Source organism: Phocoena sinus, chromosome 15 (genome assembly GCF_008692025.1).
Source record: "Phocoena sinus isolate mPhoSin1 chromosome 15, mPhoSin1.pri, whole genome shotgun sequence".
In the NCBI taxonomy this organism is placed as follows: domain Eukaryota; kingdom Metazoa; phylum Chordata; class Mammalia; order Artiodactyla; family Phocoenidae; genus Phocoena; species Phocoena sinus.
In genome coordinates this window covers 30435582-30454425 of record NC_045777.1, presented here as the reverse complement: position 1 = coordinate 30454425, position 18844 = coordinate 30435582, and the positions used below count along the sequence as shown (strand labels likewise).

General features: G+C 41.9%; 1 protein-coding gene across 1 annotated transcript in view; it reads right to left on the bottom strand.

Moving 5' to 3' along the window:
• The window catches only part of PANK2 (pantothenate kinase 2), a 32840-nt gene extending 14562 nt beyond the window's left edge, over positions 1-18278 (bottom strand). Inside the window, 4 exon segments of the mRNA XM_032603802.1 lie at positions 61-314; positions 3460-3812; positions 16628-16939; positions 16942-18278. Of these exon segments, the coding sequence (XP_032459693.1) occupies positions 61-314; positions 3460-3812; positions 16628-16939; positions 16942-17344 (1322 nt within the window). The 5' untranslated portion in view covers positions 17345-18278.
• Positions 18279-18844: the final 566 nt, after the last annotated feature.

The window sequence follows — 18844 nt, the reverse complement described above, 5'->3', positions numbered from 1 at the left end:
CTCAGTTTTAACCCATTATGATATCAAGAATAAACAATGACCTTTATATAAAATACATACCTGGTACCTGTGACCCGCTTATAATTATCTTTGGAATATACTGCTAAGATGCTAACCCCAGAGCCAATGTTCACCAGGAGCAGAGGGTATGGATTTCTCAAATCAAATGGTAACTTCTGACATTTTTCGGAATCAGCAGGGTTTTCAAAGTAATAGCACTGTGACCGTCCATTGAATCCAACTGAGTCAATGTATAAAATTCCTTTTATTAAGCAATCTAGTTCATCAAGTTTGCAAAGCTGAAGATCACCTATCTGTAATGAAATAAAAATGTATTCAGATTTTTTTAACAAGCCAAGCAGAAATAAAAACTCTGTTTAATAAGGCATTCCCCTCTACATAAGACAAACCATAAAAGTGCTCATGGATGTGTACTATTTGAGCTTGCTTTACAAAACAGATCTGGAGACAACAAATACAGGGATGGACTGACAAGACAGATTTCTGCTCCCACAGACCCAATACATTCAAACCACCGCAGCAGCTGGAGAAATGTGCCAAAACCCAAGCAGAAAACAAGATGTCTGCTTACGGGGACCATGAGGCAGGAGCACAGCTGAAGGCACAGCCCCATCAGAAAGCAGACTCTAAGAAGTCTAAATGATGCAAGGAGCTGGAAACACACGGCAGGAGCCACAAGAAATCCAACATCTACCTTCCAAAGACCATCTTCAAGGCTATAGAGCAGTATCAAAGTAGGCCACACTTTATTATTAATAATCTGCAGCCAAAGGACTGAAAGTATCCAATTAGAAAGTAAAATACTTCACTATTTAAACTGATTACAGCCTCAAGGGATGGGGGGAGTTTAGCAGAATCAAAATTTAAAACACTGTTATCAACTTAATTTCATTTAAATAATTAATAAAGGGATAATTAAATTATTATTCATATTATGGAACACTGTATAGCAATTAAGAATGAAGAGGATCTTTATACAAACATACATATATATCAATATATATACTTTTTTTTTTTTTTTTGGCTGCGCCGCAAAGCATGCAGGATGTTACTTCCCCGACCAGGGATCGAACCCGTGCCCCCTACAGTGGAAGTGCAGTCTTCACCACTGGACTGCCAGAGAAGTCCCGAGAATGAAGAGGATCTTTATTCAATTAAGAATTGAAGTGGGAAGAACTCCAAGACATGTTTTTAGTCAAAAAAAATACAAAACAAGCTGAGAAATATTTTATACAACATGATCCAATTTGCCTTATTTTAAAACCGTATTTATATGCACGTGTATGTGTCACACACAGTCATGCACAGAAAAACTAAAAAGATACATAAACTTTTAACTGTGGTAACTTTGCAGAGATGATATAAAACAACTTTCACTTTTTACTCTATGAACTTCTAACCCATTTGAATGCTACCAGTATTATCTACCTACTCAATATATGTGACAAATACAAAGATGCCTCAACCCCCTAAAGCACCTATTTCTGTTTAAAACCAAGTTTAGCCCTGCAAGTCCTCCCCCTTTAATTCAACTCTCATTTGATTACATTATACCCAATTTACTTTGATCCAAAGGAGATGGAAGTTAATAGGTAACTTCATCTTAATCCTTAAGTAATCCCTAATTACGAATATTAAATTACTCCTCTGAGGAAACCCAAGCCCTTGAAAACGTTCATCACTGTCCTTATTTTATCTGCCCATGCCCTCCCTGCCACAATGAATTCAATTCTGATTTCCTGACACTTGAATCTCAAGTGCCAGCATCTTCATGTCAAAGCAAAATCATTTTACACTGGTAGCCTACTGGAACAAAAGTAGTCTTCTGCCATTGTATGTCAAACCAATACCTCCTTTTATCTTTCCCATAATTCATGTTACCTGAAGTACCCTGCTGTGCTATTAATCCTAATGAATCCCAGCCTAATTGACAGTCAGATGACCAAATACGTAAGTTATTTCACTAACTCAAGTTACTCATAATGTATGTGTTGCACCCACAAGCAAACTCAATACAATGTGAGGAAATCTGATTCACATTAAAAAAGAAACAGGGTAAACTCCGTATTTTTAAAAATACTTCACTGTGGTTTATTAGATAATAGTTACTCCAGATGCACAAACAGGATTTGTTAGGCATTTCATTTTCCCACAGTTTTCAAGGACAGCGCTGGTGCATACAGATGAGAAATCCCAACAGCCTAAGAGCCAATCCCTAAAGTCTAAAATCTACTCTGCACCTCTCCTTGGATTAGCACACAGCACACAACCTCCGGTAACAGCCCAAATGGTATTCAAACATGTTCCAAAGGCATCTCTACAGGGTCCCAGAAATCGAGAGGTTTTCTCCTCTACCTATCAGTTATAATCCAGAGTCCACTGTGACCGCAAAGGAGGGGGACCTCCTCTCCTCCTACCTTCCCGTTTACTCACAGGTAGAAAAGAAACCACTCAAAACCAACAACCAAGGAAAATTCAAGCAAAGAATGCAAAACCAGTTTTAAAATTCATGTCAATTCTATATTATGGTTATGGTCAGTTATGGGAGAAAGAAGATAGAGGACAAAGAAAGACAAAGTCACAAATCATACAATGACACGCAAGGCTGGGGGCAGGGAGAAAATGAAAAACAACATAGGCAAAGGCAGAATCTCTCTAATAACATTCTCATTGGTGGCATTAAAAACATGGTCACTGAAGATATTTTAAATCTACACTGCACTCTGAAGGTCAGAGCCTTGACCAATTCACCTATCTACCCCCACATCCACCCTCAAATGACCTAGCCTCAAGGCCTTACACACAGTGTTCACTGAATGAAAACATAATCAAGGGCCCACTGGCACTCCGCCTACTATCCAGACTCCTGTTAACAAGTGTGCAGCTCAGGACACATCAAAAGGCATTTGGGGAGAGCAGACTCTGCTGTCAACCATCTCTGACTAACCCTGAGGCCTGAAAAACACTGCTTTGGATCAGAGTTCCTCATATTTCTAAATAGTAAAATTGCCAAGAAACAAATGAGGGGGATAAGAAAAATTATGTGGTAGATAACGTTGGAAACAATTTTATAACATGAAATGACATTAATTTTTTAAATTATTTTTAAATCACATTGTTCAAGACAATGATATTGTTCCTCGCTGGTAGTTCCTTCCTGTGCTTATTACAGCTTTACTATTTTTTCATACTAAAAGAACAACAAAATGCTATGCTGTTAGTGCTTCTGATTCTCATCAACTCATCTGAATTGGGCAAAAAGTAAACTATACAACAATCTCTAGATGGCAACTCCTATCACTAATTGATATTTAATCTTAACTTGACTCAAGAAAATTCAAGTTCCATTAGAGATGGAAATGATTCCACCACTTGCTATTGCTATTATTTTTAACAATCAGATTACCATAAATTGTATATAAGCTAAAAAATGCATACTGTGAGAAAATCCTGCTCAAATTTGTACGCTCCACCTCCAGTGGCACAAAAGACAGTGTGGAGACTTGAGAAGTTTTTATCTCTGCCCATTTGAATAAAAGCAGGCATGTCATGAGTGGGAAAGCGTATAAAGTGCAGATTGCCTTTGCGTCCACACAGAGTCAGATCCTTCAGCTCCAGGTGCACGTCCCGAATACCCGTGGACCCATAAGCCACATTGGAGGTCAGGTACTTTCGAATGCTTTTAAGACTTTCCACTTCTTCCTCTTCTTCTTCAGCAGTGATGTCTTTGGGTTCAAAATAAACCAGCTTGACCAGGGTCCCACCAATATCCAAGCCAAACCAAGGAAAAACTAAATGGGGAAGGAAAAAAAAGTCAGAACAGCTTTTTTTCTGAAAACTAAATTTACACTTATTAGATTAACAATTTATTTCATACCTTGAGGTTTCCAAGAACTATATACACAAAAAGGGTTTTGGGAGAAGAAATATGATTCTGTCTAATCTGGAAACAAATCTTAAAAAAAGAATTACGAAGATCAAGAAGAAAAATATCACAATGTTAAGCCAACACAATCCTCTTAGACAAGCCCAAACTGCACTGAGAAATATTTAAAAACAGCAAAATGACTACCCATTAACCTCAACTCTGAAAAAAAAGATTGAGAATGAAAATCTTCATCCTTGCCCTTGCCTTACAGAAATGTTGAGACTTTTCAGAGCTTTGGTTTAGTACTCAAACTAGGGCTAGAGGAAATTCCCAACCCTATGTAACATATAAGCTCCAGTGGTCAATTTCTCTCAAACCCTGATATCAACCAATCCATCAGGTTTCAATGGCCATCAGTGGAACAGGTGTTTCAAAGTTAATACCCGTTCCCCAAAAATCCATCCCAAAAAATCCATCCCAGGACTTCCCTGGCGGTCCAGTGGTTAAGACTCCTGCGCTTCCAATGCAGGGGATGCAGATTTGATCCCTGGTAGGGGAACTAGGATCCCGCATACTATGCGGAGGAGCTAAAAAAAAAAAAAATCCATCCAAAAAAATAGCTTAAGGAGACTGGATCAAGATAAACTGCATTAGCTATACATGCCTTCTCCTCCCACCTTAAATCCTAGAAATGACTAAAGATATAAACTTACTGATTTTCTAAAATAATTCTGAGAAACAAGAAGTGATACCATCAGCAGAATGAGGTTGATAGAGGCAATAACTGTCCAGAACCCTGAAAAGAGAAATGCTATAAAAATTGGGAGCAGCTATGAAGGTGCGGGGAGCAGATGGGTGCTCCATCCAAGCTGTCGATGGGGTAGCTGCCATGGGGAAACAGAAGCAGGCTCTGGTGCAGTCATAGTGATATGGTGGGGAAATACACTTGGCACAACTGGACAGGCCAGACACTCCCCTCCCCCTCCTCCAAAGAGGCAAAGTCTTCACTGGGCACAGGCACTTGAGCCCAAGCATCAGTACACATCCACGTAGCTGCTGTTACCCAGAAGAAGTGGGGAGCCCCCACATCTGGCCGTATTTCCCATCTCTCCCCTACAATCCATCCTGACAGACTAGTAAACAGACACTGCACCCACTGACAGGAGAATAGCAATCCTTAAACCAGAGATGATCACTTTATAAACCAGAATCACCAAAAGGGAAAAATCAACACCACAAAACCAAGAAGTTAACATCTAAAGAAAGAGTTGCAGGAACAAAGAGGAGGCTTTAAAAGAATCATAAATATCCTCCAAGGTAAAATGAGATTTCATCCATGTAAAATGAATAAGCTATTGTAAATCAACTATACTTCAATAAAAAATTAATTTTAAAAATGAATAAGGTACCATAAAGAAAAATTAGAAATTAAGAAATGATTGCCAGCTATGGTTGTGGCTGTTAAGAATCTACACATGTGACAAAATTATATAGAACTAAATACACACATACAAGAGTTTATATAAAACTGGTTAAATCTAAACAAGGTCTGTGAACTGTATCAATGTTAATTTCCTAGTTCGGGGTTGTGGGACAAGCTTTCAAAACCAAAAAGAGCGGGGCAGGGGGTGGGGCGCAGGGTGGGGGACACCAATATACTTAACATAGGTGACTCTCAAAAACAGGCTGAGTGAAAAAAGCTTGGCACAAAAGGCTACATACTATATGAGTCCATTGTATGAAACTCTAGAAAATGCAAGCTAATCATTTCTGTATCTGATAGCAGATCACTGGCTGGGGGAGTGAGAGAGGGAAGGACCATACAGGGGCAGGAGAAAACTTTCTGTAATAACCCAAATCTTAATTGTTGGGGGCAAGAGGGGAGCTTCATGGGTGTATATATCTGTCAAAATGTATGGAACTATACACTTTAAATGGATATATTTTATTGTATGTAAATTGTATCCAATAAAGACACTTTTATAATAGAAAAAAAGGAGAAATATTTATTTCCAAAATAAAGCTCCACAGATACATTTAATAACAAAATGGGCACAGAAAAAACAAATGGAAAACAAAACTAAGAAACTCTCCCAAAACGCCTCTTGAGTATGAAAGAAAGGTAGATATATAGAACACAGAACCAGAAAGTCCAACATCTGTGTTATATGAGTTCTAGAAATTTTCTGGGGGAGATAGGGGAAGACAGGAATAATTGGCTTGAAATAAAATTAATAAGTGTAGAAAGGGGAGATGTATAGTCACATCCTATTGAAATTTCAGGAAATCCCTAAAAACTCCCAAAGGAAAAAAGTGAATTCCTACAAAGATACATAAATCACATAAAGGTAAAATTAGACTTTTCATCAGTAACACAGATGCTAGAAGACAACAGCGCACTGGCAAAGTTATAAGGAAAACAATTTGAAACTCATATCCAGCCAAATCAGCTTTCAAATGGGAGTGCATGAGAAAGACATTTCTACACATGAAAGAGCTCAACATTTACTATTCAAAGACCTTCTCTGAAATAATTAGTAGATGCACTCCAATATAATTTTTTAAAGCACCCAAGAAGATATGAGCTATATAAACAATGATAAGCACAGGAAGCAATACACGCTGACTTTTAGGAAAATAAGCAATCTGCAACTAAAATACTTACATGATTTCAACATAGGAAGTCGAAGAGGGAAGAGAAAGGAGAGGGAAGTCAAAGCAAGCAGCAGCTCTGTCTTGTTGGGGAACGGAAGATAAAGATTCTGATTATTTCTAAACAAGAATAAAGAAGTGATGGTTTAAATGCGTTAAAAATTTACAGGTTGGGGTTCCCTGGTGGCGCAGTAGTTAAGAATCCACCTGCCAATGCAGGGGACACAGGTTCGAGCCCTGGTCCAGGAAGATCCCACATGCTGTGGAGCAACTAAGCCCGTGCGCCACAACTACTGAGCCTGTGGTCTAGAGCCCGCGAGCCACAACTACTGAAGCCCACGTGCCTAGAGCACATGCTGTGCAACAAAAGAAGTCACCACAATGAGAAGGCCGCACACCACAATGAAGAGTAGCCCCCGCTCGCTGCCACTAGAGAAAGCCCGTGCAGCTACGAAGACTCAGCACAGCCAAAAATAAATTTAAATAAATAAATTTTTAAAAAATTTTACAGGCAACTCCAAAAAAAGAGAAAATGAACATGTGACCTTCAAACAACTAGGGGGAAAAAATCAGTTCAAAAACAAAGAGGAGGGCTTCCCTGGTGGCGCAGTGGTTGAGAGTCCGCCTGCCGATGCAGGGGACACGGGTTCGTGCCCCGGTCTGGGAAGATCCCACATGCCGCGGAGCGGCTGGGCCAGTGAGCCATGGCCGCTGAGCCTGCGCGTCCAGAGCCTGTGCTCCGCAACGGGAGAGGCCACAGGAGTGACAGGCCCGCGTACTGGGGGAAACAAAAAAACAAAAACAAAGAGGAAAAAAAGTATAGTAAATACAAAACAAAAAATGACAGGAATGAATGCAAACATATCAGTAATCACAGACACATCAAATTTCTCTTCCAGACTGAAGGGAAAATTCAGCTATATGCTTATATAAAAAGATACATCTAGGGCTTCCCTGGTGGCACAGTGGTTGAGTGTCCGCCTGCTGACGCAGGGGACACGGGGTCGTGCCCCGGTCCGGGAAGATCCCACATGCCGCAGAGCAGCTAGGCCAGTGAGCCATGGCCACTGAGCCTGCGCATCCAGATCCTGTGCTCTGCAACGGGAGAGGCCACAACAGTGAGAGGCCGGCGTACCACAAAAAAAAAAAAAAAAAAAAAAAAAGATACATCTAAAACAAGATAATACAAGTAGACTGAAGGTAAATAAACGGTAAAACACCCACAATAGAGTCCCATTATAAAGAGGAGTTGGATTCTTTAAGATGAAGACAGCATTCAGTCAAAAATGAATAAATCAAAATCTTAAGCACCTCACTGGAGACTGACAAAACGGTTGACTTACATTTAGGAAACATGATATAGTAAAAGTCAAGCCTTATGTTTCAAGAGCAATACTGCATTTATCAAGGGCTCACATTATAAGAGGTGCCCCTCCAAACAGTGATCTACCATCCTAAAGCTCGCTCACAATTACTGGGTTGGCCAAAAAGTTCGTTCAGGTTTCTGTAACAGCTTACAAAAACCCGAACGAACTTTTTGGCCAACCCAATATATATTCACTGACTAAATCGGTAAGTAGTCACTGTCACCATGCTTTACCACATTTATATAGTTGAATTTGGGTAAGCAAAACAAATGCCTGGACAATGTTACTCCACTTTATTAAGCAAATGTTAACAGAAAGCAAATACAATACTAGCAGACTGAAAAGAATTCAAACAAAAAGCATTATAAGAGGACAAAAAGAAATTATGTCATGTGCATATAAAACTATAATTGATATGATCCTGACATATGCTTCAAAAAATATTAAAAACAAGGAGAAACGGACAAATCTACAAATCAGCAGAACCTCAAATTCCAAAGAACAAAACCAAACCACATTCACTTTCCACAATACCTCAAAATAAGAAATTAATCCAACAGACACAAGGAAATAAGTCTATCCACCTGGAAATCTTCAAACTCATTTCTATTAACTCCGAAACTGAAGATGAGATCAAAACAATTTATTTTTTAATGAATGACAATGAGAACACTATATAGCAAAAGGAATAGGATGTCTATCCAAGGTGGGACTCAAAGGGAAACTTCTAGCCTTCAATGTTTATCAAATGTATTCAAAGAGAAGGAAGCCTGAATAAAAGGGAATGTCACATACAATTTGAAATGCTAGAAAAATAAAGCAGACACAAAATAAGCAGAAGGAAGTTATTAAAGATGAAAGCAAGATGTAAATGAAATTAGAAAAACATCATCATGAACAAAGCCACAAGCTGATCAGTAAAATCAAGCTTTGAAAAAGCCATTAAAACAGACAAATTTCTGGTAAGTGTATCTAAGAAAAAGAAAGATGTAACTTTTCTCAAAAAAAAAAAAAGATCAAAGAAGATGAACGTACACAACCAGAAACTACAAATAAGCCAATTTACAACTTTGTAACAGTGAATTTAAAATGTACACTAAACAGAGGATTAGCTAGAAAATAAAAAAGTGGCTCAAAATGAGGTAAAAAACACAAATCAAAAGCACTGAAAATTTTTAAAAAGAGGTCAAAGACCTACCACCCAAACAACAACAAAAAAGCACCAGGCCCTAATGGTTTCCAGGCAAACCATTAAGAGCTTCTAGGGCACAAAAAAATCTAGAAAGATTCCCAAGTCATTCTAACTTCATATCAAAAGTAGAAAAGAAGTGTCTCACAAAACAAATGCAAAAATATTAAATTATTAAACAACAGAATCCAGTTGTGCAAGAAAAATAATACACCATGGCCAACAGGGATTCTTTGGAACGCAAGGATGGTTTTCACAATTAAAACTCCAATTAAGGAGGTTTGCTTACATTAGTTCACTGAAGGAGAAAAACCATGATTATCTCAATACACTCCAAAAAATAAAAATTAAGAGAATTAAGCCAACAAAATAAAAAAAAAATTTTTAATAACTGGACACACCAAAAAAGAATACAAATACCAATAGCTTTTCCTATGTTACAAGCAAAATCCAGCAAGAAAATGACGTGAAAATATGTCATGCATAACAAAAACCGTAAAATATTTATAAATAAATCTAATACTAAATATCCATGATTGCTATTAAAGTGGTGTACTGAAAGACATAATAGTGGGAAGATATATCATGTTCCAGCAAGGAAAACTAAATACTATTGAAGTGTCAATTCTCCCCCAAATTAATCTAACTAACAATGTCAATGCAATTCTAAAAAGAACACTGTGGCTGACTCCCCAACAGCTATTCCACCTCAGTCAGAAAGAGAGCCCTGATTTTTTTTTTTTTTTTTTTTTTTTTTAAACACCAACAGAAACTCCATTTCCAGTGATGAGGGACTAACTCAACCTGGTGTGAGTCATGAAGTCTGGCCCTGACTGGAAGAATAAAAAGTTTCTTCACTAATGAAATCAACAGTGCTGGATATGACTGAAGTAAGGAGATTCAATTCCTATTTACCTACTAACAGCGCCATTCTTTTAACCATCAACTTTAAGATGATGCCAACCTTGTGGAGAGCAAAGAAGAGACACAGCACTCTACCAACAAATATATCTAATCAACAGGATTGGAATCTGAAGTTTTGGACATATCTAAGACCAATGGAAGACTGTAATGCTTAAAACAAATTAAGCCTTACTCCCCTTTCCATAGATTAAAAAGTTGAAACATTAGTTTATGGCTATTGTGTTTTAAATGTGCATCTATTAACAGCCAAGCACTTTACTGCATGAGTTTATTTAATGTTTACAATAACCATGCATGGTAATCACCCCACTTTACAGATTAAGAAACTTAAGTGCAGGGACTTCCCTGGTGGTCCAGGGACTAAGGCTCCGCATTCCCAATGCCGGGGGGCCCAGGTTCGATCCCTGGTCAGGGAATTAGATCCCACATACCGCAACTAAGAGTTTGCATGCCACAACTAAAGATCCCACAAGCCACAACTAAAAAAAAAAAGATCCCTCATGCTGCAACTAAGACCTGGCACAGCCAAATAAAAAAATAAATTTTTTTAAAAAAAAAAGAATGAAAGAGGGCTTCCCTGGTGGCGCAGTGGTTGAGAGTCCGCCTGCCAACGCAGGGGACACGGGTTCATGCCCTGGTCCGGGAAGATCCCACATGCCGCGGAGCGGCTGGACCCGTGAGCCATGGCCGCTGAGCCTGCACGTCTGGAGCCTGTGCTCCGCAACGGGAGAGGCCACAACAGTGAGAGGCCCGCATACCGCAAAAAGAAAAAAAAAAAGAATTAAAGAAAAAGAAACTTAAGTGCAAAAGAGCCCAAGGTCACAGTCAAGAAAAGGCAGAAGTGGGACTCAAACTCAGATTTCCTAAGTTCTTTTAAAAGTATCTTCTGGGCTTCCCTGGTGGCGCAGTGGTTGAGAGTCCGCCTGCTGATGCAGGGGACACGGGTTCGTGCCCCGGTCCAGGAAGATCCAACATGCCGTGGAGCGGCTGGGCCCGTGAGCCATGGCTGCTGAGCCTGCGCGTCCAGAGCCTGTGCTCTGCAACAGGAGAGGCCACAACAGTGAGAGGCCCGCGTACCGCAAAAAAAATAAAATAAAATAAATAAAAATAAAAGTATCTTTTAACCAGTATCTATACAAACTTAACAGCACAAAACACATATTCTTGGGTTAAATTTTTTTTAAGTAAAAGTAGTTTAATAAAATTTAACCTTAAATAAAGAGGACCAACAATATATAAGGAAAAATAAGGAGCCTAAGGCTGAAAGAGTAAATAAGCCTTATTATATCCTTTAGTAGCTTCTGGATCTTTTCGTTAATCAAACATTTACATATCCAAGATCTGAGAGACAATGAAAGACATGGGCAGTCCATTAGATGCATGCTCTCTGATAATATCTCAGGCCATACAATTCTGTTATTTCTAAACATTCAGCCTATCAAAGGGGGTTTAGATTCCTATCAATAACTGACAGACTGCCCCGTATACTATGACATGATGACTACTAGAATAAGCCTTCCAATTCTTATTCAAAATACTATGTGTGGCACTTCCCTGGTGGCGCAGTGTTAAGAATCCGCCCGCCAATAGAGGGGACACAGGTTCGAACCCTGGTCCGGGAAGATCCCACATGCCGCGGAGCAACTAAGCCTGTGCACCAAAACTACTGAGCCTGCGCTCTTACCCCGCGTGCCACAACTACTGAAGCCTGTGCTTAGCAACAAAAGAAACCACCCAATGAGAAGCCCGTGCACCACAACGAAGAGTAGCCCCCACTCGCCGCAACTAGAGAAAGCCTGCGCACAGCAACAAAGACCCAATGCAGCCAAAAATAAATAAATTAAAAAAAAAAAAAAAAAACCACTATGTGTTTCTGGCAGGAAAAGTCATGGAAAGTCAAGGAACTTTTGCTATGCCCTCACATTCCTATCTCACTAATAGAAGGCCTATTTTATCACTTGTGATTAGTGAGTCTTTCCATTAATTTTCACAGATATTTTAGTCTGTTTTCAGCCTTCAGCATATTTCCTGATATATTTCCTCTAAGGTACTCCGCCTAGACAATGTACACTTGACTTAGGACACATTTCTAGAAAGAATTTAAACTTTCCCTCACAGATTTATGTAAAATCATCAATAGCACACTGTCTCATAATAGGTCTCAACAACTGAAATGCTTTCCAATGAGAAATATATGGTTTATAAAAGTGTACTCAATTTTCCAACATTATGAATTATATCTTTACACCAGACCACATGTGGTTAAAATACTGCAAACTCAAATCCCTAGACTGGTCTAGGCAGCGATCTTTGGCCTCATATTAAAAGACAGACCTCGGGACTTCCCTGGTGGTCCAGTGGTTAAGACTCTGAGCTCCCAGTGCAGAGGGTCCGGGCTCAATCCCTGGTCAGGGAACTAGAACCCATGTGCCACAACTAAAAAGTCCGCATGCCCCAACTAAAAAGATCCTGCTCGCACGTGACACCAAAGATCCCGCGTGCTGCAACTAAGAAAGACCCAGTGCAGCCAAATAAATAAATAAATACTTTTTAAAAGACGGACCTCAATAAATATTCCCAAAATAGTTTAACTCAGGGACCAGATACTTATAAAATACTACCTACTATAAAACCAGCAGACTCAATAATAAATTTTACATCCAAGAAATATAAAGAGGGCTTCCCTGGTGGCGCAGTGGTTAAGGATTCGCCTGTCAATGCAGGGGACACAGGTGTGAGCCCTGGTCCTGGAAGATCCCACATGCCACGGAGCAACTAAGCCCATGTGCTACAGCTACTGAGCCCACGTGCTGCAACTACTGAAGCCTGCACGCCTAATGCCCATGTTCCGCAACAAGAGAAGCCACCACAGTGAGAATCCCACACACCGCAATGAAAGAGTAGCCCCCACTCACCGCAACTAGAGAAAGCCCACGCACAGCAACAAAGACCAAACACAGCCATAAATAAATAAATAAAATTTATTTTTTAAGAAAAGAAATATAAACATACAAAACTTAATATGCTACTAAAAACTGCAAGATAGCTTTCACTTTCAGAAAGCAAACTTTAAGCCATTATAAAGGGTTTTCATATCCTAGTCCACCTTGCTGACAAAAATTGAAAAAGAATATTAACTGAGAAAGAACAGTGCCTGAAGATAAAGATACCACAAATTATGAACCTGAAAAGCGCTCCCAAGGTTATAAATTTAAGCCCAAGGAACCTCACTGCTCTTTTAATTAACCAGACAAAATAGCTATTCTGCTATATGACTGCCTGATAAGGTATTCTCAAACAACCTACAGGCTATTATCTTGGTCCTTATCTCTCTTTTTAACATGTGTTTAAGCAAAATATTTTTAATACCATACATCCCCCTTGCTAATGGTCTCCTCAGATATACAGAAGGCAGTGATGCCAACACTCAACAGTCATACTATCTAAATGCACAATTCATACATGAGCCCCTAAAATAACATACTTAATTTTACAAGCTGCATAATATTATTTTTAGGTTATGCTTAATGCTTTATATTCATTATTCATCAAAGAAGAGGAGCGGTGTTTACTTTTATTTCATTTAGGTTTAAAGTTGATAAAACAATAGGTTAAAAGCACCCTCTCCTATTCTGTCCCTCAAAAATGGGCTACAAAGCAATAGAAATCTAACTTTTTTCTTGAGCTCCCAGTGGGCGGTCCTTCCTAATTCCCTAACTGAAGATGAAACACTGCACCTGATAAAAGGCAACCTCCCAGCACCAGTTCCATTCTGGCAACACTGATGCTGCCCCAAATACCAAGGAAAAGCTAACTATTTTCTAGATTAGTATTATCAAGCTACAAACAAAAGCTTTATTTTCTAGACTAATGGAGGTTAAGGAAATTCCATGATTGGCATGAGTCCAAAATCAGCATGTCCCCAAGCTTTCCCTGGAGCACTAAAATATGCTTGGGAGTCACCTTCAAAGATCCAGCTCATCCCCTGGCACTGCCATGAAGCACTGTGATCCCAGAGTTCCCACACCTCCTGTACATCTGGGGCCCTAGATTAAAATGTATGTTCTCTTGTTACATGTTACATGCATGTAATGTTCTCTTGTTACGTTTGTAAAAACTGTACATTTTACTGTATGTAATAATACCTCAATAAAATTTTAAAAATTAAAACACGTTTTTAGACCCCTCTGCAGATCTGAGGGTTTTTTTTTTTAATCACTCAGAAGAGTGATTCCACGTGAGAACCACTACTCTGAACTACATCACATGTACCTTCCAAGATGTGGAAAGTCAAGAAACACCGGGTCTGAAGTCAGACACCTAGAATCAAAACACAGTTCCATTACTAACTCACTACATGCCCTTGGAGAAAGAGAATATTTCCCTAAGCCTGTTGCCTAATCTGGAAGCTGGGTATAACAAACACCCACCTCAGAGGATAACTGCAAGACTTAAATGTTTATAAAGTATTTGGCACAGTGTCTAACATGAACACGCAAGCATCATCGTTACCATCATTTTAAACCAATCTTTATTTGGTATTTCTCTCAGACCTATGAGACGTACTCCAGCTAATCTAAAACTTTCGAAGAACTTCTTAGACACACATGCCTAGCCTCATCCCTAATGACTATGATGTGTTAAGTCTGAGGTGGGGACAGGTTTGGGAATCACACTGCTCTAGGGAACATGTGTGGCAGAACATGACTATTATCAGGGCCCACAATTCCTAAGATAAACTGAACAGCTCCTTCTAGTTTCCGATGACAACTAGTCTCCTACCTTAAGATAAGTAGTGTAATATCAGAATGAGGTTTTCTAACAAAAGAAAGGTGGCACCAACCCAACTCTCCTAATAAAAAATACAAAGATTAAATCTTTATTGAATTCCCTCAAAGTTAAGACCAAAGTATATTCTTTGGTCAATACACAATCAATACACTGCCTCTCCAACAGGTATACCCCTGGACAGTACAGAAAGAACAAATGGAAAGAAAACAATACCTTATTTATTTCTCTAGTTCTCATTATCTAAGAGATAGCTTTTCATGACTTTTATAAGGACTAATGAGTTTATTAAAGCTCTTAGAAGAGTACATGAAAAAAAATTTTTAAGAGTGCCTGACTGGTGGCAAACACCAAAATTACAATACTTAGAATCTTCATGGCCAGTGGTCACAAAGAGCTGGCTACATGGCTGTGATTCTTTTTGCTGAATCTCTGGAATTTACATCCATCTCTAATGAGGCAGTACAAAACCACGAAGGAACTAATGTTTTGCATTGCTTAAAAATCAGGTGCTTCTCAAAACAGGAACCAGGCTCTAAAAACGGTATAGGTTGAGAGCAGATCATCTCTTTTCCAATTCTCTTTCAAGAACATAGGAAAAGACAAAAGAATTAAAACTCTCAAACTTTTCACAGCAAAATAGGGGTGTATTTAATCATCCAAATCATATAAAAGTAAAGCAACTGGGTTGTTGGGCTGAGGTAGACTATCCAATAAAGACCTCACACCCGGGGGGGTAGGGGTGGGGGTTGTGATGAATTGGGCGATTGGGATTGACATGTATACACTGATGTGTATAAAACTGATGACCAATAAGGACCTGCTGTATAAAAAAATAAAGTAAAAAATAATCATTTTTTAAAAAACGACCTCACACTCATCCTGCCACTTTCTCACTCTCATAATCTACATTTAAAACAAGCTGATTTCCTGAAATAGGAATCTGGCAACGACAAGAAAAAATATATATAGCCACATGTAAAATGTTATTATATCGTAAAACTCATATTAGAGTATCAAGACAGTGGATACTTTCAAGAGTTGCAATGGCTGTTTGAAGGAGGACCCAAACTGAAGACCTGTAAAGAGAAGAAAATATCTGGACTAGATCACAATGCAGAAAATAAAACCTGATAATAAAACCGATTCTCTGGGAAGAGCATGTGCAACCGCCAAGGCGAGAAGTCGTTTTCCCTCAAAAGAGAAAGGCTTAATGCCCAGAGTGCTACAGTACTGAATCGTGAGTATCAGCAAAGAGATGGAAAGAAAATAGAGGCGATAATCTGGGTGAGACTAGACCCCAATTCGCATGGGAAGAAAAGCAGACAAAGCTTAGTATACACAACACGGAATCCAGTTTTAGGCTTGCAGCAACTCAACCATTTTCCTTGAGCCCAAAATCTCCAGGTAAAAAGGATGCAACGTCTTGCTCTCTGGAAATCCACGGAAGACAGACACTGGGGATTCAAACGACTTGAGGGGGGAGGGGAGGTGGTGAAAATGGGTCAAAAGAAGTCTTCCCGAGGAAAAAAATAATGCGATTCTCGGCCGAAGAACGCACAAGGAACTAAGAACCGGGAGGGAGAAAAGGTCCTGGGTACGGACGCTACACTCGGACAACCGAGAAGCAGACGCGCGAGGCCGGACGGGGCCGAACACGCAGCCTCCGGCGTTGGGGGACCCGAGGCCTCCAGCCAGATGTCAGCCCAGCAGCAACCTGGAACCACCGAGCGGGGGCACTGTCTCCGCGCGGGAAAAACGGCGACCGGGCCGGAAGGGGGCAGGGCGAAACGCGAGGGCGCCCCGCCGGGCACTTACGCGGCCGCTTCTTCCTGAGGCTTTCGACGCGCTGACGGGAGGCCGACGTAGCGCCGCTGTAAGAGCCGGGCCGGTCCCGCCTTACGCCCTCCGCCGAAGCCGAGGCCCCGACGGCGGGAACCGACGCGCTGTTCGCCCGGCGCCGCAGTGGCTCCCGCCGCCGCCCATCGGGGCCGCCGGGCGCCGGCTCCCGGACCGACGAGGCGGAGGTGGCGGCGACCCCCCAGTGGCGCTCCATGGGCGCGCCGAGCCGGCCCGCTCCCATCCGCAGGAGGAACAGCTGCCCACCGAGCCAGCCCCCAACGCCAGTACCCTCGTCGCCTCCTCCGCGGCAATCCAGCCAGAGCAGAAGAACACCCTCGGCAGGCCGCCTCTTCCGTTGCGCCAACACGCAGCAAGCCAATCCAAACAAGCTGGGGGCGGCCCGAAGGCCTCTTGTCCAATCGGCTGCCTAATTCGAGGCGGATCGACCGCGCCTCCGCCCAATGAAAGACTCGGGGCGGGGCGGAGGACGGCAAGGGAGGGGATCCGGGCTGGGCAAAGGAGAAGGCGGTGTTGCTGAGCACAGAGTGATGGCGGCGCCGCCCAATAGACGCGTTGGTGGAGGGGTCTGCGCCCCCTTCCACCGGGGTGCACAGGTAGGCGCTCCAGGCCCCAGAACTCTCCCGGGAGCCGCCTCGCGTCCCCGAGCCCCGCCGTGCTGCTGCGTCTCGTCATCTCCCGGCTTGCGCCCTTCTCCAGCCCAGCGGTGTGCCGCAGGGTCTGGTCGCCAGTCGTTGGCAAACAGAAGGGCTTGAACCGCGGCTGAATTTAGCCTTTGTCCCTCGACCTGATTCCACTGCGGCCGTCAAGGCCACCAGTCCTCCGCGCTCTGTTTGACCGCCACCCCCTTCCCCAGCACTGCCGCTGGCGTGTTTAGGCTAAGCCCCCTTCATTCCTCCTGCGTTAGAGAGAGATGTTCCCAGTACGAGAACTAATGAAAGGACTGGGGTTGGTCTCCATGGCAACTGGAAGAAAGAGGTGGGTTATAAATCCTTTGCCACCCTCCTGTAGTGAAGGAGGGGGGTGTGGGAGCCAGGAAGTAGGGTTGGCTCTTGGAAGGAGAGTCTGGATCCTCTTTCTTTGTGGTGCAGTGGAGGACATAGAAGGATTTGGTGGCCGCCTCAGGGCCTGGGTTGTTGGGGATTTGGTCTGATTTGTTTTTTGTTTTTTAAATCATTTTATCACCTTCTTTTTGGGGGTGAGAACATGGTCACCTCCAGCCCTGAGATACTGACCAAAGGTCCATCCAAGCGTCTCTTCTCCCATAGGCTGCCCATGCCTGGAATGACCCATGGCTCTGTACCCGCAAGGCACTCCCTCATTCTATCAAGTTGAACGGGATTGTGGGTTTATCTTGCTAGCAAATTATTTCATAAGTGCCTCCCCTGAGAGACTGTAATGCCCCTATGTTCTTCATCTTTCCTGTAATGACTGCTAGTAGCAGGCTGAACAAGAAATATAAGCTGCTCTCTTGCTTATTGAATAGAATTGCCATGCTCACTCAAGACTAGCTGCCTGGGACTTCCCTGGTGGCACAGTGGTTAGGAATCCACCTGCCAATGCAGGGCACACAGGTTCGATGCCTGGTCCAGGAAGATGCCACATGTCGTGGAGCAACTCAGCCTGTGCGCCACAACTACTGAGCCTGCGCTCTAGAGCCCGCGAGCCACAACTAGTGAAGCCCACACACCTAGAGCCCATGCTCCACAACAAGAGAAGCCACCGCACTGAGAAGCCTGCACACTGCAACGAAGAGTAGCCCCCTCTCAGCGCAACTAGAGAAAGCCCGTGCGCAGGAACCGTAGGATTAACTCTGGAAACCCTATTTCCTAACTCTGGAAATTCCGTCTCCTGCAGGAAGCCACCCCAGAGGGATCCTACAAAAACCAAGAAAACGTATAGCTACTCTTCTAAATCTCAGTGCCCAGCATTGCCTACGTTTCTGCCTCCCCCAGCAACAACAACAAAAAAAAACGGTTCTCCTTGACCTGAGGAAACTTCCATCCAGGTCTGTGAGCTGCAATAGATCATCCTGAAGAATCAAGAATCATCATCACCTGAGACTGCCAAGACGGATCCCAACATCAAGACAACACTTGAGGGCTTCCCTGGTGACGCAGTGGTTGAGAGTCTGCCTGCCTGATGCAGGGGATACAGGTTCGTGCCCCGGTCCGG